This window comes from Ischnura elegans, chromosome 1, assembly GCF_921293095.1.
Source record: "Ischnura elegans chromosome 1, ioIscEleg1.1, whole genome shotgun sequence".
NCBI lineage: Eukaryota > Metazoa > Arthropoda > Insecta > Odonata > Coenagrionidae > Ischnura > Ischnura elegans.
The window spans coordinates 47,378,457-47,405,542 of record NC_060246.1 but is presented as its reverse complement, the minus strand read 5'-3'; the positions used below and the strand labels follow the sequence as shown (position 1 = coordinate 47,405,542).

General features: G+C 39.0%; 1 protein-coding gene across 1 annotated transcript in view; it reads right to left on the bottom strand.

The window, feature by feature from the left end:
- The window catches only part of LOC124159508 (discoidin domain-containing receptor 2-like), a 574,242-nt gene that overhangs the window by 41,863 nt on the left and 505,293 nt on the right, over nt 1-27,086 (bottom strand). Inside the window, exons 10-11 of the mRNA XM_046535367.1 lie at nt 22,797-23,004; nt 3,939-4,049 (exon numbers count right to left, since the gene is read on the bottom strand). Coding sequence (XP_046391323.1) covers nt 3,939-4,049; nt 22,797-23,004 — 319 coding nt within the window. The remainder of the gene's footprint in view (nt 1-3,938; nt 4,050-22,796; nt 23,005-27,086) is intronic.

The window sequence follows — 27,086 nt, the reverse complement described above, 5'->3', positions numbered from 1 at the left end:
CCCCTGCAGCCCATCTCCCGCTCCCCACAGTAGTACCTTCCAACGCCATCGCGAATTATCTCACCGAACCCTCTCCACACCCACTAAGTGTGCCTATCTCTGTTGCAGCTATTTTTCTCCTGCACGACTGCTCCATTTTTTCGCCAAAAACCCCTACTCTTTTCCTAAAACTAACCTATCTGGTGTGGCCTCAAATGCTCACGGTATCCAATATTTCAATTATAGGGCTAATCAATGAAATACCTATTTCTATAAAGTACCTGCTGTCTATGTTTGTATTCACGTGCTCTTCGCGCACTCCATGAGTGCCTGATCCTAAATTGTTTTTTCACAGTATTGTAATTTCACCATTCGAATACAAGTCACGTGATAAATCACTCTTATTTCATAATCGTTAACTAAATTAAAATGACTTGGAATTTGTTTTGCAGATATAATTTCAATAAATCTGAATGTTTCCTCACTGAAAAGTGCAGGTGCTATCATATGCTAATGGATAAAATGAAGTATTGTCACTAATATGAGCAGGTGAGAGCTATAGTTTTAATTTACTATACATAATTTTAATATTGGAACATGATTTTCAAATGATCGCAGGCACTAATAATGTGAACAAAGTCCAGCGGGGGGAGGTATTGCACAGGCGAGTATCACAAATATTACCCTAATTACAATTTAAAGGACATTATTTGTAATCGTAGGGGTAACTAAAAATACCTATTTAAGCAACAAAAATGGGGATGGCAGTGGATAAATTTTAGGAAATTATCGGTTATGAGGACACCTAATGGTCACTTAAAAATTGAACAAATTAAACGGAACAAATAGGATTCATGCGATCGCTCCCACATTTGCGAAAGCGTTGAACTTCTCTTAGCGAATTCACATACTTACCCACGATCCACAACCTGTACGCCAAAAGATGATATTCGTCGAACGAAAAATTAATTTTACTCCATTCAAGAAGATATGAAAACTGAAATAAAACACTCGATTCGCTTTAAATATCTCCATCCCACTTTCACAATAAATATATCCTCCCCAACTCTTCAGCCTACGTCTATCTCTCCCACATTGCCACTAAATCGTCCCCAGAAGTGGCCTCTCTGCTTATGCATTCCCCACCTGTTTCCCACCCAGCTCCCGCCCCTGTTTTCCCTAATCCCGGTCCTCTAACCCCACAATCCACCCCCGGGCCATTCCTCCCCACTCCCCTACCCTCGCATACCTCTCGCCCCTAACCCCTTCCTTTGCTTTCTGCATTTTTTCTCTTGCCTATCGCCGCCCTTCGGACCACCTTGCCTCCAACGCGCCTTCTAAAGGCACGGATGACTATCCCGGTAAACATCTCCCGTTCACAATTTCATAAACGCGATGGAATCTCTGGTATTCCTCCTTCCCGCTTTACCGGGCAGGGTTCAACGTATCATGATTTCCGCGCGGATTTGTCTCGAAGCACTGGGAAAAACTTAGGTTTTTCATGAAAAACAATTCTCATTTTGAACTCAAATACAAAAAAAATAGTTTTACGTGAATTGAAAACACTTGAAAAGGATATTATCGATAAATCGCTTCTAAGAGTTAACCATGGAGAAACCACGAGGAATACCAATTCATGTCAGATGAAAATGAACCCGGTCTCACGTAAATATATACATGTTTTGAGTATTCATTTACGTATTCAGAAAGTCAATTAGGCCTCTTTCATATTTATTTTTAGGTACCTGATTAGGTAGTTAAGGCTTTGGGAAGTCTGAGAGAAAAATCCTTGTGGTGCATGGCAGATCAGGGTTATGAACTGGCCCCCTACTCTAGATGAGTGAAATTGCAAAGATTAGTGAATGTGAAAATGTAATTCCTCTTCCCTATATGAATGCCATTTTTTCAGAAAAATAATCGATTATTATGATCACTCAAAGAATGTTTTACGATTAGTAACGGAATTAGTGAAAATGCCATTAGAATGTCGGAACTATTGGCGATTATCTACATTAGCTGTTTATCATAGGCTTTACTTTCACAGGAATACCTTAATCATAGGATCATAGGATGGCGTCAGACTAGCTAGAGTAATCCCCCAAGGTTAATATTGTTGTGGATAAATATTCGTATTTAGTGCCTTGAGTTTGTTGGTTGTGAAGCTACCTCTATCATTAGTAAAGATGTACTTTTCAACCAATTAGAACAATATAGGGGCCATCTTTTATTTTTAATTTTCTCTGGAACCCATTACGTACATGACCACTAAGTCATGCAAAATCATGACTTAGTGGAAAATTCACACAGCCCTATCAGGTGACAGGTCTTTGAAGTAGACGTTACCCAGTCGCACAAAGTGGTTAGGAGTTAATAGACGAAGGTGTGTTTTCCAAAGGCACTAAATAGCTTAGGTAGCTCGAGAAAATAAGAGGGAGGAGGCCGATGGCGGTGGATAAAAGGGTTGCGCGAGGAAGGGTTGGGAGTGGGTAGGATCGATATCCCTCTCTCGTGTCGCACGCGGCGTCGGGCAATATGGCAGCTGCTGGGTCAGAGCGGGTCGGCGAACATTTTAAAAGGAAGGAGGTGCGTGGACCACCTGGGATTCCGGTAAGAGACCGTGCCCACCTCAGGCTTGGATCGGAACTCGATCGGTGAGGCGGAAGGGATAACGATGGAGCATACGAGAGGAAGTAGCCTCTAGTGAATATAGGTAGAGGAAGGGAGAGGTGTTCAGGAAAGGAAAAACGAGGTTTTAGCACAGGCTATTTTCCATGGATGGAAAGTACCAGGAAAGAGTTGTTGATTTTACTTACATTTCATTTCAAATAAATTTTGAGTACACATTTAGATAAGCAGTGATTGCATTTACAAGTACAGCCTTAGCTACTTTCATTTAAATTTTTTGTTAATTTTGGAAGAAGTTAAATAAACAAGGCAGTAAATTGCACGGTGTTTTTAAAGCCATACCTTTGATAGACTCTGTTTGCAAACAATTAATATTCAGCAAAATTCACGTTAAATTTCATAGTGAAACATGGTCATATTTTCTGCGGATTACGATAAACATATCTCGACTATTTTATTTTAGGTATGCCTCTACTGTAGTGAGAAGAAAACAACAATTATATTCAGTAAGCGATGTGTATATTGCAAGGAAAATGAATTGAGTGATAGTTCAAATTACCTTAAATGCAACACCCATCCATGACCGCGTTACTTATCTTAGTTATTCCACTGTCTGCCCTTATCTTTGCTGTTTTCCTGAAAACCATTACCGGTTTGTGTAGCGGGGAAACAAAGCGAGCGGAAACAGAGAATTTCTTCCCTCGCTCCGGGCCTTCCAGTAGAGAATATATGTGATTTTTAGGGAGGGTTCGGAAGAGGTGTACTTCCCATATGGGCGGGGTGTGTTAAAAATGAGAACGGTGCCGGTAGTGGAGGCGGAACACGGTAGCCCATGCGAAGTGAATGTGGTGGAGGATGGAGATAATATGGTGCGTTTCATGCTGCTAATAAAATGGCGTGCGGAATGGATGCATGGTGTGCGAATGCCTTTGGAAAGGGAAGAGAAATACTGGGGGAAGAGATGAGGGTAGTAGTGGGGAGGTATTGTAAAAAAAATTCTCCCACGACGAGCGGGGTTACGTTCTAGCGTGGAGTCTCACATTGGTGGCTGCATGCGGGGGAGCATTCGACGGTTTTCTATGTCTTGGCTTTCTTTTTATGAGTTTCAGAGTTATTTCCTTACCCAACTCCTTTCTTCTAGGAAGTCGAGGGAATACTATTGGAAGGAGGTATGTTGGGAGCTGTAAAATGAGGAGCGTGGGTGAGGGGTAATTCAGCGGCATATTTTAGCAGTTCAGTGGAGGGAAAAAAGAGGAAAATGTGAAAAAATAGCTATTAAATATTCCCTCTCGGCGTGAGTAGTTTTGCGCTTTGTTGAAGTCATAGTTTCTCACCTGGAAGTTCTTCTTGTGCTTGGTTCGACTCCTTCTCCACGTAGACGTCACTCTGAACTGGCGTGTCGGGTTCTGGAAGGGATTCCACGGAGAAGTTACCATGCGCTACATCTGTAGGAAAACAAAAGTTCTTTGTTAGCACGCAGTCTTGGGAAGACATGGTGGATATCTAATCAATTGCTCACTCTTTGATAAAGTAGGCTTAAGTATCATAATTAGTTATCATTATTGGTTTTTCATGGTTGAATTATAACTAAAATGTATGAGAATTAGGTTTCAAACGATTACTTTTGCACGTCTGACCGTTACTTAGAATGCAATCAACTTTTAGTACTATTAGTTTCCGGTGAATTTAATACAAATTTGTCTTCAAAAACATGAAATCAAATTTTCGATATGTTTATGACGGATTACTAAAGGTCGTCCGGCTTTGAAATATTAACTCCGTAATGAGAAATTTTTTATGACACCGTTTTTTCATTATATTCTTTTCTAAAAACATAAAAAATACATTTGCATGGATGAGCGCTTGAAAAAGAATGAGACTGTCGTCATTATATTTCTCCATCTGCACCGTTAGCAATAGGAAAGTTTTTATGGAAGTAACCAAAGTTGCATTTAAGTTATCGATTGATATATCCTCAGGTAATTGAACGAGAGAAAAAGATAATACCGTGGTGGAAAAACATATGAATATCATTTCCTTAATTAACAATAATAATAATTAAACGTTTCTGGGATAAATACATATTTCTAAAATAAGCCCAAATAATTGAAATATTAATTATTAGTGAATGCATGAATCTTCCACAGAGGTATTTCTCTTTACCAAATGCATAGAGTAATAATAATATTACCTGTTCATTAATTCACTACTTCACATGTTACAACCTTTAAAATAAATAAAAAAATCATACTCTTCCAATTAATCAATGATCATGCATTTATTAGTTAATAAACGAGGACAACGGCCTTTTCAGGATAAATGCTACAATTTCCTCGGCATGTTGCTTAGAGATATAAAAATGGATTCCCTCGGTATAGCTATGAACAATTGTGTTTCCATTTATTCCGTAGAGGAAAAGGTATTCTTTTATTTCGTATTTCGAAACTTGCTTAGAGGAAAATCGAAAAGTGATTCCGTGACCATTACCTAACGAGAACAAGTAAGACTTTGCTTAAAAATAGAAGAGACGAACAAAAATGAGAGAAGTTACCCAAGAAAAACGAACGAGGTTGGCCTCGCAGGTTCTGTTCTGTTTGCAAGAGCTTTGCAAGTGGTAGAGAAAGACGCGGAAAGCTAAGCAGGCGTACTATTAGTGGTCCAACATGACACACTCGCAGCTCAGATTACTTGTGAAATTCATTTACATTTCAAAAGTCTCTAATCATATCACAATGGGCATCTTATCTATGGTTAACAGATTTATAAATTATTCTCACATTCCTTTTAACTAAGCTAATATCAGTATACGTTTGGGTGTTGTGATACGATTGGATTATGTGCCTGTTTTAACGCACTTTTTCGCTTACTTTGTCCTCAAGCAGGTAAGGTGGCGATAAAAAGTGCACAATACCTGTATATGATGCAACGAAAGACACCGAAGTACATTTGAAAAAGGCCTTCCGATCACCTGTAGCTACGACATTTTTCTCCAAATGAGATTACCTCAGTTTCACTAACACATTGTTTTGAGTGCCCAGATTTTTTGGAAATTCACTTTTATTTAAAAGATGTAAAATTTATTTACGTTATCAGTCGTTCGTTTTAAACCATTGAGATTTATTCAGCTTTAATGCAAGTTGTTACTGAAATGGTGAAATAAAACAAAGTTGATGAGGTGGAAAATTTGCTGTGAATCCCTTATATTTCAGTCATCATTCCAAATGATGATTTAAAGAAAAAAATTTATTCTGAAAAATGAAATTACTCAGTGATGTACGGAAATTTTGGGGAAGAAGATAAATGATAACCCAGGGGTTGTATCGAGCATGGGATGAAAAGGAACATCGCCGAAACGTGGAGAATATACATAGTAGCGAAAACGTAGATGAAGGTGGGTTCGAATGCGGAAGTGGCAGACTGAAGGGGGGGGGGAGGGTGAGTGAAGGTGAGGCGAAAAAGGAGTGTGGGGGAGGGCGTCGGGACGCCACCGCGTGCAAATCGATCCCAAGGCGCCACCAGGGGGCGATGCTTCGCCCCACCCCACCCCTCTCTATAGGACGTGGGTAGGTCAACGAGTTCCCCCGAGGAGGGAGGGGCGGAATGTTAGATGAAAGACGCCCGTATGTATACATACAAGAGCAATACCTGTTTGCAAAGCGTCAACTGGGCGAGAGAGAGGGAAGAATAGAGAGGAGGAAAGAGAATGCGTTCATCTGGAGTGGGGGAAGAAATGCTGGAAGGGTAGGCGGGTGGGATGGGGAGGTGGTTAGGGGGAGGGGGGAGGTTGTGTAGGGAAGACAAAAGGGGCAAACTCAAACACTGCACTTTCCCTCCGCCCCCAACCCCTCTCTCTTCATCCGCTCTCCACCCCCTGCCACTGTTTCTTCGGACGAGGAGTAGACAAGACGCTCCACACTCCCCATTTGGTCTCACCTTTGCCCCTCAACACCCCATGCCACGTACATAGAAAATAAATACTTGATAGTGCCATCGAATTTTAGGAAAATAATCTGCTTATCCGTCCACCAGATAGATGTAAAACCTTGTTAGTCAAATTTATCCATCGAAGTTGGCTATTTGCGAAAGGTTTTGTATTTCTCGAAGTGAGATATATTTTTGTAGCCTTGCTCTTCCATGGTTTCATGTGTTTCATTAATATCCACCTGAACTGTACATATGATGAACCCATTACCATCATCACTGGACAACTATTCTTGCCTGACGCAGCCCTTGTCTGAATTTTCTACCACGTATTATTTTGATCATAACCTTCAAGCTCGCGACGACCGGTTTTCAGAGAAGAGGCTTTTCAAATCCCATTATCGTCCAATACAAAGTAATATAAGGTTTAGAATTAAAGTCGGGGGATCATTCTCAATTGTTTGAGATCTTTTCTGGAACCATTTGTGCTCTACTCGAAAATCCAGTTTTTCGTAACCCCTGCTACACGCATGCCCGTGCTGTTGGAAGTAATTTCCCACTCATAAGCCTATGAGTGAGTGAGTGAGATATCCTATGATGGGAGTTGTACTCACGAGTGACTGCGAGGGAAGATTAGGAGTGAATGTCGAGTGTGGCGCTCACGGGCTACACTAACCGCGGCGTTGGCGTGCGGTTTGCTCTTCCTACATTGACGGCATAAAGCGCTTTTCTTACAGTGCCATGCTCGAATAGGTATTAAATATATTCAAATTCGAGTGATCTGAGAGACTGTCATCTCCTGATGGTTTCCATGAAAGAGTATTTTTTTCTTCTTCGGTAGTAGTTATAGTTCGTCGTCGGTCATTTTCTGTCTTTTTTCGCACAAGCCTGAAGGTGTTTTCACTCTGTAGCAGTCCTTTCCATGATATAATACCATTACTTATCGGGTACCTTCGACAGTATTTGTGTATCCAGTAAGTTTCTTCTTTTAATTTACGTTAATATGTTGAGACTGACAGATTAGCGTTTTAAAGTGCGGAATATGCCAAAGTATTTCCTTTTATTATTCCGTTATTTAGCGTATGAATTTGTTTTTCTCATAAGACAAATTTAGCAGCATTTTTTGTTCTCGAGATACAAGTGTAGATTATTTATTCAAACAGTGACTTAAATAAACTTAAGTATATTTATATTCCTCTGATTTTGAATAAAGAAATACGTAATGTGTGTTTTAGAGATCCAAAAATCCGAAATTACAAATAAGAGATCTTTTTAGGTAAATTTAGCGTCCTTCATCTTGTTTCATTTATGTTTTCTAAGCTGTCATTCCTTTTTTTGATTTTCGACTACGTAGAAACATTTGCCCCTGAAAGATGTAAAGAAAGCTAAAATTAACTAACGAAAAATTAATTAAAACAAATGGTTTGTCAGGATGTTTTTCAATAAATAAATTTTAACCTAACGCATTTCTATGTAGATCAAAAACAGGTAATAGTAAGTACACTGGCGTTTCCAAAAGTCTGAGTGTGTTTATTCCACACTCTCCGGTTGAATGAACTGGACTGGTAAAACTTCAGGAGAAATGGCACACTATGCAAAACATCATCAGGTAATTACAATAAATTAAATCTGTATAAGTTTTGTTGATTAGGAGATTACTACCGATGAGTAATATCGATAATCGAGTAATAATTGATAAGATGCGTTAGAAGGATGCCTAAATCGTCAATGCTAACGCACTCATTGAGGATAAAATAATAAATATACAAGAATTTAGCATGCACATGAACGAGAACCCGAGTCACAAGAATCACCAATGATTTCAACCCCGCTCGCACCATCTGCCATCTAGTCCGCGGTGTCAATTAACTATAACCGAGGAGATTATAGCCTTTGTCGGGACTGAGAGCCTAAAAGATAAAACTCCGACAGGTGCGAGTGTGATCACGAGGTTCCTCAGCTCCACATTTTATCAATTAATTTGGAGTTATTTTGGTTTGAATGTTAATGTGACAATTGATGGGAGAAAGGCAATTAAGCAGGCGATAATGAACAGCAACAATAGAATGGATCAATTGTTGTTGACGGCGAAGGAGAGAGAAGAGGGGAGTATGGATGGTAAAGGAGTGACGTGCGGGTCTGCGCGTCGGTGCTCTCGATGTGTTCGCCGCGATAACTAGTAAAAGTGTTCTAATTTTGTTTCAACTGTATTTGTGTTTCAAGGTGAGAAATTAAAACGTTACAACATCCTTCCGCTGGGGCTCCTGGATGTGCCGTTTGACTCAAGGTATTCTATCCCTTTTGCAAGTCGTCCTCATCGGCTCTCGGTGGCGCACGCCTCTTACAGCGGCAGCCAAAGTTCTCGTGCATTGTGTGCCAATCCTCTTCAGTTTTGACCAGAAATTCGCCCGATTTATACAAGCGGTATGTGGAGTAGAGATGGGTCAAAAAGAACCGAACTGCCAAAACGAACTGTTCACTGAAATGAACCGGTTCGAAAATGAACCGTTCTCTAAAACACCCTGTTCACTGTTCATGTCGGCACTGCACAATTGCGGCATACTCGGTACAGTAGGTATGATCATCAAGAGGCATTTTGAACTGCAGCTTACTCGAGCAAGTGCATTGTGGGTACAACAGATGGCGGTTACGACGGAGGCCATCCAAGGCCGCCGAAGTGCGTCGTAGACGACCGAGCCCCTCCCCTTCTTTCTCTACTATTCCCCTCCGTCGACGAAAACGAACAGTTCGCCACTGAACAGTTCGTTCTAACTAATATTTGAACTGATATTTAAAATATCAGTTCATTCGAACCGTTCGTTCTAACTAATATTTGAACTGATATTTAAAATATCAGTTCATTCGAACCGTTCGACATAACTAATATTTGAACTGATATTTAAAATATCAGTTCTTTCAAACCGTTCGAAATATTAGATTAAATATTAGTTTCCTCGGGGCGTTCAGTTGGGATATCGCGTTCATTTTGATTTCGTTTTTTGAACATTTGTGGATTTGTGGATGCATCTCCAAAAATATTGTTTAAAACGCGATTCATGAACTTAGAAAACGATTGAACTCATGATTGTGGAACATTTTTTCGGCCCCTTTACCAAGATGATCTTTGGACTTAGTTTTTGGCGCCTACGATGAAATTTTTTAATGTGGATGCATCTCCAAAAATATTGTTTAAAACGCGATTCATGAACTTAGAAAACGATTGAACTCATGATTGTGGAACATTTTTTTCGGCCCCTTTACCAAGATGATCTTTGGACTTCGTTTTTGGCGCCTACGATGAAATTTTTTAATGTGGATGCATCTCCAAAAATATTGTTTAAAACGCGATTCTTGCTCGAAATTACCATAACACTCTCCACAAGCCTTACGATACCACACTAAGCTTTCATGTACTCTAAACGCATGATAAACAATATTTTCTACCGAATGACCCTACCTGTTCACTATGAACCGATATTTTGAACTGTTCTTTTTACTGAACAGGATCAAAGTGAACGGTTCATAAAAATGAACAGTTTAACCCACCTCTAATGTGGAGCATAGATACACACAGACTTTTGGAAACGATAGTTCATTAATTCTAGCAAAGTTTATAGTTTTGGTAGAGAATGCTTGTCTGCCAAAAGAAAGTGAGTACCCTGACCCCAAAATTGCTGACGGCAAATTAAGTAAACTTCCGAAACAATTCTGCTCGTGTACATTGGAAGCTAACAGTGTGGAGAGAATGTATACAATGTAGATGATATTTCGGTCATAATGTAATTCAAAGGGCAGATTCAAATGGCAGACAAACTGCGCGCTTCGTTATTACCTTTTGAAATGTTGGTGGGCTCGTATCAATTCAAGTGCAGATTGTGTTCAGAAAGTGTTTTCGTAGCCCTTTAACCCGGTGAGCAAATACTCCAGCCCTCTCGGATTACGACGAAAGCGGGAGCAAATATTTAAAAATCTCGGTGAGAGGCATTTAACGGGCGCGGATGTGGAGGAGGAGGAAGTGGATGGGAAAAACGGAAGAGTCGGAAGAGGGGGAGGGGTGTGTGTAGGAGGTGGAGGGAAAAGAGGGAGGGGGGCACTCCACCCTTGCCGCCTTTTCTCCTTGATGCACGTGTCGTCAAAATACCTCACCTTAAAACGCGCTCGGAGAAAAAGGGTTACGGGTTAAAGTTTATGCGCGGCCGGGGTGGCACTGGCGATGAGGGGTCAAGAGTCGGGTCATTGCTGGGAGAAACACCCCTTTTACACGACATCTGCTTCGATGAGCGTAGACCGAGCGTATTGTATGAACGCATCCTTTCACGCGTGTAACAAGTAGTTCCTTGTGCTGTCGTCAAAATATGATGGCCACGGTTTATGCTAGAAAAAGTATGAAAAATGTAGTTTCTTCGCCTTTCACCGAGGAGGAATGCGGAGATGAGGGTAAGACAAAGTTGCACCTATTTATTACTGAGCGGAATTTACGGAAGATTTTTCACAATTTTTATTTTTTTCCTTGAGCTAAAATATGCAACGTAAAACAGTAATATCCTTTCGGGCACTTCAGGCCACCAAAATATGGCTTCCATTCATTTTATTGAAATTCACAAACTGTTTTCTGCTGTAAACGATTAATAAAACCTCAACAAATGATTGGAAAGGGAAATTTTTCAGCTCAGTATGAACGCGTGAAGGCAATTTATGGTTGCGGTTACAATGATGGTAGTATTAGGCTGGATGATGGGAGGGTGAAAGTCTTGAGGGAAATAAGGGAAGGGATATAGAGGAAGGGACCATGGAGTATGTGCAGAGGGGTTTGAGCGCGCGGGGGCACACGTTGGGACTCGGTTGGAGTGGGTGGCCGGAGGGAGTGTGCGAGAAATCCGAGGAAGGAATGAGGAAAGGGTTGCAAAGTGCGGGAATTTCACCTGGAGGGCAGCCGCCCTAAGGGGGCAAAGTGAGAGGCCCCCCACTCCGGATGCCGCATTGGAAAATTGTGCCGCGCCGTGGCGAAGTATGCGGAGGGGAGGGCCGGTCGGGAGTGGGGTTAGGCGCGGCCGGAAGGCCCGCGGAAAGGTTAACTCATTTTGCGCGCGTAGAAAACAGGGGTGAGCAAATAGGCAAAGAGTAAGGAAGAGAGGGATATGGAATTCTGGAGAAGGGAAGAGGAAAATCACAGTTTTATGAATGGTGCAAAATTTATTACATGGAAGGAAGACACCGAGGTTAAACTGACTTTGAGTAGGTACATGAGATCGGCTGCCCACGGAATGATAAACCGGTGGTAAAGATGCTGATCTTACAATTTACTTTTTGATACGCGTAATAATAAAAGTCAAACTATTCCCCGAGGGCTATATACCCTGTGATTCCAGTCTTCGTACTTCTAAATGAGGTCTATAGTTTAACTTTTAGTATTAATGTGAGTATCCACATCCTATTTCCATTTTAGGGAAAATAAAATCAACTTTTAATTGAATTTCACATCATGAGGAAAGTATTTTATATCCTAACTTCAAGAATGTATTTTAGAGATGCCAGTGATATGAAGTGGATAATTTTTTAAGAGCCAAAGGTTATTCATCATGTAAATACTTTGCGCGCTCTCATGATTGATGATAAGTAGAAATGTTGCTAGATAAAACATTAATATAAAGCTATAAGTAAAACTTAAGTTTTATCATAATGATCCATTTATGTACCTTACGTTAATAACTCCTTTCTAATAGATAAATTACTGTCAAATTTCTGGTTGTAATAAAAACTACGAAGTAATTTATTTCATTTTTGAAAATTCGGACATAATGAGTCCATTCCCAATGAGATAAGAAAAAATATTATTTGAGTCTCCCAAATTTACTGCTTGCTAATCTAAATACATGGGTACGGTATAACAGATTGTTTGCATGACCTTGCCTAATTGTATCTACGCAATAAAGATAGCTGTGCTCATTATTCCGGAATTTGAGAGATAGGGGCCAACTAATGATGTCCTTGCTCTAAGATATCTGAAAACTCACTTCCTTGTTAACCCACCGTTTTAGTGGTTCATAATCTTGAAGATAAACTCTTTATCGTGAAAACATAAGTAACCGCCTAAGGAAGATAAAAAAAATAAATCGGTTTACCTTCCTTGTTCCGAAACTTTTGGGGATTTGGTGTACTTAGTCTCAGCGGTAGTCGTTCATCCGAGAGCTCTCGCTGCGCGCGATTATACCGCATATCTTTTTATCATTATTGCCCTCTTCCGTTTCGGCTTCATATTGCTCTTGAAATAAAAATTTCCCGCAACGCCAGAGCTCTCATCTAGCAAAACTCCGCGGACCACTCCCTCCGACGAGTCTGCATCCCCTCCATATCTCATTCAACGCTCCGCCGCCCTCACTTGAAGTGCGGAAGAACAAACTCGAAAATATTCGCTCGTGGGTGAGGAAATTAAAAAAAAGGCACGGAAACAAAAACTAGAGGCGGGAGGAGGGCCGGATGAAGTCCGGGGTTTTTAATCCAAAAAAAGGAGTGTTTCGCTAGGAGGGATAGGAAAGTGTATCGGGTTGGCGGAGGTGAAGGGACAGCGGGGGAGGGGAGGAATGTTGAAAAAGGGGATGAGGACTACGGGGGATGTGGCATTGTTAGGGTTGGATGGTGAGGAAAAGAATCGCGATGCAAAAGTTGGAGGAGAGGGTTTGAAATGAAAAGGAGGAGGAGAAGGAAGTCAAGAGAGTTAGCGAGTGAGAGAAAAGACGAATATTTTCCTGCAGAACGAAATGATGAAATCGCCCGAGTTTCGCTCACAACGGGGGTGCGGGGAAAGGCCTGTGCGCTGGGAAGGAGACGTATATAGTTGGTTGGGTGTGGCACGGGGGAAGAAAGGCGGGGAGAACGGAGCGGGTCGGTGGCGCGGCGTGGTGGTGGAGTTCAAAAAACTAAGTAGGGACAAAAGAAACGCTTTGTTCGTCGCTTCGAGTGGCGAGAAGGAAACGGAAGAGGTTTTTGGTGAAGGGTTGGCTGGAAGGGAATGGATAGGTTTTTTAAGAGTGGGGAAAAAGGGAATTCTTTTTGTTTTTGAAGTTCTCCGAATTGTTTAAAGGGAAAAAAATAAAATTCTTTCCTCTCTAAAAAGTTCTCCTCTGGTTTGTTATTGCCGGTCGAGATTATTTTCATAGCGATTTTCTCTCGCCATACTCCTCGGAATGCTCAAAATATGAGACCGATAAAAATATGTGAGTATAATTACCTTTCCACTTTGTTCTTATACAAGGTGAACCAAGGTCTGCTGTGCTGGCTAAATATAGGGTTATACTCGTGATGTGTACGTGATTTAGTGTGTCGAGTTGATGCAATAATTGTGGTCCCAGATCTCAACGGAACTTGTTCTTTTTTCAGTGAATGAATACAAATAATTATGCGCGGAACATCGCGTAGGTTTTGACAGCTAATTTTCCGGCTTAAGTTAGTTATGAAGTTGCCTCTCATATTTCAGCGAAATATTTATTTTGCAGTTCGTTCCATCCTCATACGTATGCAGAGTCACGTTTTGGATGACAGCGAACTCGAAAGTTTCCCTCAAATTACAGGTGTTCTTTTCGTAGCCTGGTTACCTCCTCGGAGTGCAGTAAATAAAGAATATTTTGTCGAAAATTATTACACCTTCTCTTTTGTATTGCTTTATAATTTTCAATTTATATAATTCTGTCATTTTATTTCTATAAAATCTTTTTAAACGTGGGATACTTGCCTCATAAAAATTATAAAATGTTACACTGGCTTTTCATTTTTCACAAACCTGTGGGAATAATTTAATTTATCTGAAGGAATTAATAGCATCGTCAAAAGGCTTATGAATGGCACCGCTTGATCATTTTATCATCATTATCACTTGAAAATTCTTCAGCATTCAGGCTTTACCTGCACAAGTTATATGCTATAAATTTGCAGTTTCTCATTTATGTAATATTTGGAACCCTCAAATATAAAGATTAATTCGATGCAATAAGGTAAGTACTAAATTTACTTGTATTCAGTAAAATGTACTTGCTTCTGGCATTATAATATACCAGGGAGAAAAATATTTTTTGCTAATATTTTAAGATAATAAAGGTCAGTTCTATGTCAAGGGCAACTTATTACGTATCATCTAGTTACTATAAATAGTTTTGAGGCTTTCATAATCTCCCTCTTCTTTGCCTCATTGTGAGAATTCTTTTTCAGAGAATTCCTCAAAATCTTGCTTGAAGGCCAAGAAAGCATTTAATGATGAAACAAGCTCTCCGCTACCGCAACTTCATCTAAGGCCATTTCAAATTTTTAGGAGCGTCTTTTTAACGATCAGTCATCATCTCATTTTTAGCGCAAGAGCCATTCTATCCTGCCGTAACTATAAAAAGAATCATAATGGAAAATAACCCACAAAACGATTCGGTTTTCCTTACGCAGCTACATAAGCGTTTAAATCACCGGACGCAGCTCTAAAAGGAAAAAAAATTCCGAATAGGAAAGACTTAAACTACGTTAGCATGTTTCGTTGCTTTAAATGCCTTTCCATTAAATCCCAGCATTTCACTGTAACTTTATTGCCGCCTTATCACACTCCCCACCCTCTTTCTCATGGCCGTCCTTTACAGTAACCACACTGTGGCGTTTAGCCCTCTTTTCACGTTCATGGCAAGCTACCTTCTTGACAGCCCTCGCCTTCTCGGGCGCGTTACGCTACACTTCTAATGATTCTCCACCCACCATATCACACAACCTGATCTCCCTCACCGCTTGATATTCTATTAAACTATTCCCTCCGCTTCATGCTTATGGCCAAAACCTTCAACTCTCATCTCAACCTTCTTTCCATCTTCATCCCCCTACTACGTTTCCTCCTCCATCTCTTGCATCACTTTCCAACTCCCCCTTAACATTACCCCCCCTACGTTCCACACTTTATTCGCCCATTCCAGAATTTGCCCCTTTTTGCCTCCACCTTAAATACTCCTCCATTCCCATCCCCTGGGCTGTCCATATCACCCATTTCTGCCTCCTGCCGCTCCCTTAGCGCAAGCCCTCATCTTTAATAAGGGGTTGGTGGCCTGTGTACCTCGCTTCCTTGAGATAGTGCGGCCCCAAAACTCTCTCTCTCTCCCTCCCTCTTACTCCGCTACCCTTTCCTTTCCATCTTCTCCCCATACTGGTAGGCAGTGGGAAGATGTTTCCCTCCTCTCACATTACCGCCCCTCCCGACCCGCCCCCTTCCTTATCGTAAGCGCCAAATATCCTCGCCCCCACCCCCACTGCTCTCATGCCCGTTTCCCCTACCTCAATCCCTTCCCAGCATCTCCCCCCCCTCGCTCCTCCCCTAGCCCTCTCCTTCCGCTCTATCGGGTCCTCCCTCTCCTCTTGTTGTTGGTCCACCGCCACTTTCGGCAAGGGTCCTCTCGGTGGCTTTCTCTCCAAAATGTGCCACGCATTCTCTTCGTGCCATTTTATGTCATCAACCCATATTTACGCAATGCCTTTAACGCTATCATAACTAAAGTGATATGCAAATTTCTATAGAGGCCTAAGATAGCTGTCGTTACTAGGAAAAACATAGAACGTACTCGGGGCTCACAATGGCTACATATTTACGGCATAAAATGGTGTCATAGCGTAGAAAGTCCATGCTCAAATTATGAAAAATAAATCATAAATCTGTTCTATCATCCTGGAAAGTGTTTGGAAACTGTATTTGAATTTCATTGAAACAATTCTCATTATTACAGTCATCAATCCTAAGAATGGTTTGACGGAACTCTTCACCCAATGTTCCTATCGGCTGATCTTTGAGCACCTACATAATTCTTCTGTGTTATACCCTTCATCACGTGCTCTATATGAGATTGAACCCTGATGTTAACGTTGAATAATATTATTTATTAGAATGACTTTATTGTTCTTTCAAATGAAATACTTTTAGAATCTTAGGTAGTAAACTATTTGCTTGCTATTTCTCAATTTTATTAGCTATTCAACCTGTTCCACCATTTTAGCGTGCATGTTGCGAAGATCCTCCCATGCCTTCCTTTTATTTCGCACAAAGAGAACAAAGAGTAACAAAGTATTAGGGTGATATATGGTTGAATAACTGTCCTATGAATCGCGCTAGAAAAAATTAGTTGATGAAGAATTAGAGCTGAAATTCAGACTAAGAGACGATGAACGTCAGGTATGGCATAGAAGAAGTTTTAATGTTGCATGGTGGCATTCAAAATGACGCAACTGAAGAAAATGCTCGGGCCACTAAATACACTTACGGATGGCACTAACCTCAGGTATGCTCGTTTGTATCTTCCATCAAGTGAAGCCGGAAGCAGTTTTACGCCACTGTCCGACTGAATTTCTTGTTTTGTGTTGTGTAATAAGATAACTGGATTTTCAAGCTACCCCATGGACTAGAGTCTATTGAATAATTGATTCGCGGGATGTGCTAGCGCACCTCAATGGCTATTATTGTTAGCCCTGCCTTCCGTCCTCATCGAAATTATTGCACAATGGGTTGAGCTGACTGATGATATCCCTTATCAATGTGGAGGGATTTTTAACTTGACAGAGATATGAGCCACTTTCCAAGGGGTCTCATAGTTCGGAACCAGTATTTTTAAAGGGTTAATTCATGAATATGGAAGCTTCATGACTTAAACAAGCCACAATTTAGCTCTCTTATTTTTTTCTAGCTATTGGCTGAAACGGCTAAAATTCATTCTATTTGAGAACTACTATTATCTATAATATCTATTTTATTTGAGAACTACTACTTTGTAACTGTGTAACTACTACTCTCTAGCTTTCTTAATATATGCACTTATCGACGAAAACAAAGCAACTCTCCATTCAATTCATTCAGTGAATTACTGACGTGTTTATCATGTCAGTTTATATGTTGCACTGTGTATGCACGGTAAGTACAAATAAGCTTTTGCCACAGATACCTACTTCTGATTGTGATTTAGGAATGCATGGAGCCAAGAAAATTTTGAGCGTCGAATGTCGGACCGTTAGTCAATTTCGGGAAGACGTTTATTCGGTCCCTGCAGTTAAGGCGAAAGTTTTTTTTTTCCGCCTTTGAGAGGGTATCGGTTAGTGGGTGTTAAGACACGTGTACCCCGCGGAAGAAATGGTGCGCGAAATGCGCTCCTTAGAGAAATATGGCGACGCCGAGTGTGCGAAAGGAGAGGGAAAGAAGCCAAGTAGTTTTGTCGGTGGTTGATGACACCTCAAGCCATGTTCGCTCCCTACTGATGGTTATTCTCCTCAAAGGATTTGAAGATTAGTTTTTGTGTTTTATGTTGTGGTAGACGGTTAAGCTCCAAGGTAGAGTGATTCAGTGAGAGAAATAAAATTATACGGGACTCATCAGAGTGCGTTCTCCTGTTCATGTATTGGTGAACCTCAAAAAAGATGCGAAGACCGAAGCTTTGTGGTGAGTTAAAATTTCAACATAGGCAATATAGAATTAGTTTATAGCTTCTTAATAATTTCATTATTTTATTTACGATCTCCACTGGAGTGGTACCGAAATAATCATCATATTTTGTTTTATTTTTTTGGAAAAAAATTACGAATCCATTATTTCTACAATAAAATACTGTCGCAAAACTGGCGATAAATTGCTGGTGAGGACACATATTGTAATTAAGTTATTATATCGCTATGATTTTTGTAAAACGCAGTTTCTCACTTAAAATTTTAAATTGATTAACTAAATGCCTTGTGCAATGGATTCATGCTAAAATGTCGACTATCTACTCAGTTGTTATTGAATATTCGGACTAATTAAAATAATCCTCTAATAAGAAAAAGGCATATTAATGCATCCTTAATTTCTTTGGCGTAAATTATACTTGAAATCTGTGAAATGAATATTTCTAAGTATAAGTAAGTATCTTGGGTACGTGCTGCCTGGTAAATTTATGTTGCGATGATGAGAAAGTAACATTCTGAATATAAAATATGAATTACGAAGGTCTGAAGGGCAGAACGACACAAGATATGATTTTGAATTCATGAAGAGACAGCATAAAAGCGGGGTAGGGTCGATGAATAATTCCATGGACATCTTTAAAGGAAATGGAAATATTTTGCTAGAGTAAAGCATGCAGATATTGTGAATCGATAAGTTGAATGCAAATTTTAAAGGAGAGACTTTCACTGGCAATTTATATAATATTAATTCCTATGTTATCATAAACTTCATATGGGTCGCTTCATATGTAGGTATCAATGATATCCTTCAAAGGAATCTAGAGAACCTTCCCACTGATAGATGAAATCAACTTTCAAGTTGATTACGATTTGAAGAGATGAATTCCTCATCAAAATGAAGGAGCTCGTGCCTTGAAATAGGTCGTCTTTCATGTTGGACATGGTTGTCTTAATGGAATAAAATTGCAGTTTTCTTGATGGAGAGAAATGTGAAATAGAAAAATATGATAAAAATAAGGAAATATTGGAAAATATGAGAGAGTTTACCTAGAGTTGGGTAAAGGGTAAAGATTGAGAACTATTAGGGTGAATGAAATGGGAAAATTATGGAAAATGTCTGCCCATAGTGGAGTGGAATGATAAACTGTGGTGCTGCATTAGGGAATGGGAAATAACGGAAAAGGGGAAAGGGTATGGAAGAGATGGAAGTGAAAATAACTGGGAGTTTACAGTGACCTACGGATATTCATGAGTGAGTCAGACAGGCGAGTTCTTTATTTGATCCCGTTTTGGCTCTCCGGGGAAAGGATTGGGTTCTAAATTCACCTTCATTCTGTCACTATGGTTCAGGATACCCATATAGTTTACCAATTCCGGTACCCTACTGGTTAAATAAATGCTAACTGCTTGTTTAAAAGACCTCTAAAATAAAAATCGGTATATAAAAACATAAAATTCTATGGAGACATTGCATTAACACGTTGTTGTCATTCTAATGTTTGTCGAGAAAAATATTCATACAGCTGAAGCAGAAGTGCAAAATAAATATGCACCATTTATTGAGCTAATCGTTCATAGATTCGCGGAATTTTTTACGAACTTTCGGACTTTGAAAAGCGCTAGTTTATTTTTAACTGCTGAAACTGCATTATTACTAGATTTTAAGTACTCATGGATGTAATTAGTAGTGAGAAAGTTACAAAGGTATATTGTAATGAAAGGGTATTTAAATTTTAACCAACATTATTATATTGCTATTGTTGGCATACGATTAATGAGAGATAGTTCGTGAATAATTGAATAAATATAAGAAGCTTAAAAAAGTGTTTCAACTCAATAAGCGTTGGTATTAGCCAAATTTTCATTTCAGCGAGGATACTATACATTTGCAGAGTGGAAGTATAAAGGTTGAAAGATTTAAAAGCCACGTGCCGTATGCTCCTTAGTTGTTCGTTGAATTACATAAGAGCGCAGTTTTTCCGCAGTATAAATTATTAATTTAAAATATATAAATTAATTTTATGATCAATGATGACATGTATTGTTTCGTGAAATATTTTAGCCATATTTTAGATAAATTTACATTCCAGTTTCTATCAACTAGCATGGAAGATCGCTCGAGGGAAATTTATTCGATATATTTTGTAAAGAATTGCATGAAAATAGCATTTTTGTACGCAGAAATGTGCACAGGCAGAAAGTTACATACACTAAGAACGGAATTTACCATGAAAAAATCTATTGGATTAGGTTAATTAGCAACAAAAATTCGAACACGGATAACCAGATTGCAATTCATGATTGCTGCCTATTATAACACGGAGCCATCTTCTCCTAGATTTATTCTGTAATTTTCATATATTTTATATTAAAGGATTAGTTATCATAGATGTTTAGGTATTCGCATTATTATTACTTCTATACTAATTTTCATTACTATAAAATTTTTGATGAAGATAGATGAAAACAATCAATCCACGTGAAGAAATAGCCTCTGAAAGACCTGCACAGCACCGGCTGCATAGAGGGTAGGGAAAATATGGAAATAGGAGAGAAGTACTGCGAAGGTAGGGAAAATATGGAAATAGGAGAGAAGTACTGCGAAAATGTATTTTTGCTGCATGAAGAAAAAGTGGACGCTGTGTATTTTCAATATAAAATGGTTAGAGCGGTACGAGGAGAGGGAGCGAGGTTAAGGTTATTGGATAGGAAGAAATTGTAGAGTAGGCACGCTCTCCTCCTTATGTATATTTCGTGTCAAGCGCTAAGGAAGGGTGAAGTGGGAGGGAATAGGAGGAGAAAGAAGAGCAGGTGGGGAGGGAAGTTTGCATAGGGAATGCGCCGCCGAGATGATCGGCTCTAAAAAATGGAGAGAGCTTTCGGTCCAGTGCCTCTCTCCCTGCCTTTCATGTTCATACCGGATTCTAAAAGGGTTTATGCTACTTGAATGAGACAAATCATTCACTTTTCACAAATGGATATTCTTTCCCTACGCACGAGCGAATGTATACAAAAAATAGATTATTAATAATGTCAGATTATTGAAAGACTCTTTTGTCGTCGTGAATACCGAATGTATTCGGTAATTCCATGGCCAAACTGGCGGTGGTGAACACTACTATGAACATTGTTCAAAATCTATGCATTCTTTTTCAAATAACACATTGAAGTGTCCTTGTGGGTATAGCTTCGATAGTTGGAATAGTTATAGTTTTCATTCCTTTTATTTTAGAAGGTAATAAAAGGTTCTTAAAATATATAACATCGCTTCTATATCAAGATTTAATATGCGATGAAAGCAATTTAATATTCAGCATATGATCGAAAATAAAATAAAAGCATACGTTATTGGTAGTAGGGTGTTCAAATAGGTTTTTTATTATGACTCCCCTACCACAGATAAATAAAAGAAAAACCAAGGGTAATATTTGAATTCATGAGAAAAAATCAATTTAATACATATTTATCAAACAATATTTATTTTTGTCATATTGAGTTTACGCGCTACAAATAAAATTTTATCGGAAGCATTAATATTATTGCAGGTTAACTATCCATACTTATGGTTTTGTAGTTAATGTGATTAATTAAAGCAAATATTCTTTCTCAAGCCTCTAGTGCTTAAATTTAAAATAATAAGCAAGGTTCATAAATATGGTATTTTTTAGTATTTATGTGTGAAAGCATCATCATAGTCATTATAAATGAAAAATTCACAATTAATTCACTCCAGGAAAGGGAATATTTTACTTTACAATTTCCTACAATATATATTTTTTTAGTTGCCGAAACTGAAGAGTTTTAGGTAATGGCTTTAGCTATAAAAATAGCTTGCAGCAAAATGCCATAATTGTTGGCCAAAGTTTGTATTTAATAACCCTTGAAGGTATTTGCCCATTGTAAGTAACCCACATTCAGCTCCGCCTTGAAATGGGGACGCGGGCAACGGATTTCCCCACTCATAAAATAGCCTCGTTCTTTTGATGGCCCTACTTCGCTTTTTTTAATTATGGTTCAGCATTTTTCCGTTCCCCAATCTCTGGAAATGAGAAATTCGTATCACGCAATACATCACTGGCTGCACTCATGATGACCCTCAGTAAAAGCCATTTGGAGCTGCTGATGCTCTTATTAGGAGATAAAGAATGGGGACAGGGGAAAATGCTCTGAAATGGCTATTTGTTTTATTTATTTATGCTTGTAATTGGTGAAATTATATGAGCATTACTTGCTATATTCCCAGGGTTAACATGCAGTCTGAATTTAGTCAGTTCTTAACGCCTTATGGTTGGTGAAATTCTGAGACGGGGCTTTTCAGCGAGAGTTTATGTTAAATAATTAAATATTAAAATTCATGTATGATCTTCGAAATTAAAATAATCACGCTTTTTTTAATCACTCATAAAGACTTCCTGCTGAAGATTTTAAACTATAAATGAATGCTATCCAACTCAATATTTGTTAAAGTCAAATATTTTTTCATGGCGAACTTCATCCTTTAGTGTATTCAATATTTGATGCATAATTTTGTATACCAGGTTAATTTGATATCGTAATTTATTTATTTTACATTTATTAGTAATTGACCATAACGGCTAAGTATATAAGTCCAATTAAAATTTGGAAGGATATTTCAATGCTCTTCTATCAGTGTCTGCACTAGGTTGTGGAAAGTAATGGAATTCAATCATTTTATAACCAATAATTATATCCGGAACGTAAAATAATATCCTAATTATATGATAGTATATTAAATTTAATTTTATTCCGTTAAATTTTTAGCAATGTCAATCTACCAGTATTAAAGGAAAGAGAATAAAATGAACACTTACCTGAATCAAAGGTCACTTCGCTAATCATTATCCATTTGGCAGCAAAGTGAAGCGTCAGCTTGACAAACCTTCCGACTCGGTGATGCAGTTTAATTGAGATATTTCTTGAATTCTCGAATATTCGGTCTTCGATGTAAGTGTAGGTGATGGGCTCTCCTGGGAAGTGCCGCCCTCCGATGCTGAAGGCCACAGTCGCTTCCGAGAAAACCTGGAAATAGCAGAGTTCATCATTGATAAAAGATTGTTAAAAGTTGGTTTTAAAGGAGGTTTTGATTCTTCAAATTCAAAACTTAAGCGAGGCTGGGCAGAGCAGCAGCCTATTATGGAGACCTTTACTCGATAAAATAAACAGCCGAGGAAATAATTAAAAATTCAAATATGCTGTGAGTGAATATGAAAGATTTAGAGATTTTCCATTGACTCTTATTGATGAACTATTCTCGAGAAATCAGCCGGGTCAGGATGGACATTGCTGTCAACGTTTTGATAGCCTCTTCTGCCATCGTCATCAGGGGATATTCGCCCGGCTGTTTCTCGAGAAGAGTTCATCAGTATGACTTGACCGGTCAACAATATATGTCTCAACCGTTATACGCTAGAGAGTACAAAAAACTCGACATGGACCAAACTTGGAAATCAATGTTAGCCCAGTTGAGTTATTCCATACTTCCAAATTTGTGCTGAAATTCGGATGACGTTGCGGATTTGGCCATACACGGATATTTCTAGGTCCTATATGTGACCGCCAAGGGCGCACGACAACAAGGCTTTCTATTACGGGAACTGTTTATTTCTATCGTGCCATTGTTGCAGCTTCAAACAATGAATGACTCATAAATCGATTCATTAGAAAATCCAACAACTATTTGAATGTGGTCATTTGCATTCGGAAATTCTGGATAACCCCCTGCATGACGATGAGAGAGTCAGTCGTCGATTCATTCAAAAGCCTTACCCAGTGCCAAAATTGAGAATATTTTGCATAAAAATAACCACTTTTAACCAATTCAATACAAAAAATTACCTATATTGTTAACCTTCCCAATCAAAAATACTGCAGTAGGATGCAATTCAATTGAAACAAGAAAAGTGTATTTGTAAACCTTAACCATTTCAATGATCCAAAATTAAGATTTAGTTCGTAAGAAGTCATACGCCCTCACCGATTATTAACCATACATATTTATCTGCTTAAGTTTCACTATAAACAATTCCATACCCACGTTTTTCTGTTATTTTTTTCTTTTATACACATCTCCTGGTACATAAATTTTTAAACTTGGTTTCGTTGGTAATCAGGCTTATGTAAAAAAACGTTGTGGACGTGAGAGATGACGTTTCAGTGTTCATGAATGCTGAGGGAAAAACGATGTTAATGGAAGCACAATAGCTACCTTCAACCTGCCACTCACGGAGTTAAAATGAGATTACTTAAAAGAGGATCTCAGGCATTTCACTCGCGACGTTCGTCAAAATAAATTTGAGCGTCTCGCCTTCCCGTCATCTTCCGAGACGAAATGTGAGAGGAGCGACTTTAGACCTGGCACGGAGAGGCGTTTCATCGACAAAAATCCTTGAATGGAATGCGCATCGAAGGCTTAATACTCATCCTTACTCAATTAAAAATTTTTCTTAAACAGCGCACGGATAATTTTCTTTCAAATGCCAGGAATCGTGACTGTTAATTTATTGCATCCCTCCCTCCGGTATTATCTATAAAGTGACACGGAATATTATCTCAGAATATCTTTGCTGAATAAATAAAGAGTCATTCTGCAGTAACGGTATTCTTATCCGTGATTTATTGACACGTTGTATGCTAAAAACTAGGGTTATCAATATGAATTATTCGTATCATATAGAGCAGACCTTTGTACATAAACATAATTGCCCTTTTTTCTAGTAAATGTTCGTTAAAATACATATAATTATACACAATAATTTACTCTGTACACCATGAGAATTTCAAGACAATGGCGCGAGTTATACTCTGCAAAATCAAGACTACGGTCGACCGTATCGTGTAGTCATGGGAATGCTTTCCTGAGCCCACCGCACGTACGCGTACTGCGGGGTGCGTCTTTTCAGGAAATGCTGGACCTGTGACAAGAGAGAGGCTAAAATTTTCAGTGAAGTGCATATACTCTAAGACGGTAATGAATGGTATTTAGGCTTGTTTCCATTAATGCGCATCCCATATATTTTCTTGTTATACCCCATATTTACACTGAGGTTTGCAAAGAGAGAAAAAAATCTTAAATGAGCCCTCCTTTCCTCGCTGCGAAGAGAAAACCCGTTTGTTCTCTTGTGTAATGTCAACCGGCGAGCCACGGCCATGATTCACCGTGAGGTATTTCTAGGAGACAGTCGAGAGGCAAGGAGTGGAAATAACAGAGGGGGGACACTGCCTCGGAAGGATGGCGATAATAAGCAGACGTCAAATATAGCGAACGAGGGAAGGGGGCGGTTGGAGGCGGGAGAGGGAGGAGGTATCGTTGTGTGGACGAGTTCGGTGAAGTAAGCGAGGGATGACCCTGTCACTGCCTCCTCATACCCGCGCCAACACCACTGCTCCACATGCTCGCCGTGAAATTTAGTCCCAAGGTTTTTGTTTCGCTTATTTCACCTTGTTTACGTGGTTCCTTGACAACTTAATTACGATCCTGAGCGATGATCCCGGAGATGTATCGCTCCTTTCCTTTGCAGTGCGTCGTCAGAAATTAATAAAAAAGGACGAATCGAATTTGGAACGGTGCACACTACTGGTGGTTGAATTTTCCTCCGAAGCGGAAAGTAAACACATTTTCATGTCTGGTTTAATGCCTCACGGGTATGCACTCATTTTACTTGTGGATGTGACAAAATGATGTGAAAAAAAAAACAAGAAAAAAATATTTTCAATTTATGTTAAGGGTACACATCAGTCACGGCAGTTGCTGATCAATATTTTAGGAAAATACAACTATTACTCAAGTGATGATTTTGTGGCATTTGTTTCTGTCAATTACTATCAAATTTTCATGTGTTAGTCAGAAACACAAATGCATATATAACAACCTGTTACTAAATGTTGCATATTTATCTTAAGTTAAACTATTCGTTTTTTATTCAAGAAGAGATCTATTTATACATCGTTCTCTACAGATAATTTAAATGTAAAGGATACACTTTGAAAGTTTTAAATTCTAATCCAAACTTTGTCTATAATATGAGAAACGTTAATTTATCTACCATAATTTTAAAACTATTTTTCGCAGATTTTACTGTTGGTTTTGCTTTCTGTGGTTTTCGTACTCAATTCTTCTTTCTGCGTAGAGCCGTTTATCAAAATTGTTCTCTTTAATGACTTTAATCTTATTTATTTCGTTTTCGCTCTTGCGGGTCATTTGGCTCAATGAATCAATCTGGGAAAGTGAAAAAAATAATCCCCTGTAATCCCTCAAGTTTGATTTGTAACCGCTACCCGGTTTTAGGCTTAATTGGCGTATGCTTCAAGGGAGAGTGTGGGGTATTTTTATTTTATGATTTCCCTCGCAACGATATGAATCATAACTTTACAGCTGAACGCAATTAGAAACCCTGTAGGGAAACAGTAGGAATAGATTTTCCTATCTGGTGCCAAAATTAAACATTCACAGATAAAGGAAACGGAAATTATTGTTTCTCGGATTCATTGATATTTTAATTGTTAACCTAAAGTGAAATGGAATACGTACACTTTGATGGATAAAAAATTAATTAAAAAGTACTCAGGTGCACGATTTCGAAAAAGAAATAAGCTTGTTGAAATTTTAACTAATTCCACAAAAATAATATTCCAAGAGTTGATTTTAATTGGTTCTAGCATTTAAATTTAAGACAACTGTATGTATCGCTGTTTTGTGAGGAAAATATGCTAGAGTTAAATACATAATGGTCTTGTGTTTTAATTCAAAAAAACATATCAGATTTTGAAATAAAGCATGGACTCACGAAAAATTTTGTCTTTAATAATTTTTACTACTACAGTGGGCGAAGTTTGGCGATAAAATTTAAATCTCTTGCCCTTGTAACTGCGAGCGCGGAACAAAACGTTGCAAAATCCCTAAAAAAAAAAGAGTGACGGTAGGGATAAAAATTAAACCCCGCTAAGCTCCCTCTCGCCCCATTCAACTCCTGCCTCGAAACCCCTTCGGCAGCGCAGAGCGCTTCGGATCGGAAGTCCCGTCCCCCTCAACTCCCATTTAATCATCCATTCAACCCGGCGTGTCGAGTACATAAACGTCGCTCCGCCCGGAGGGCCCGGGGTTC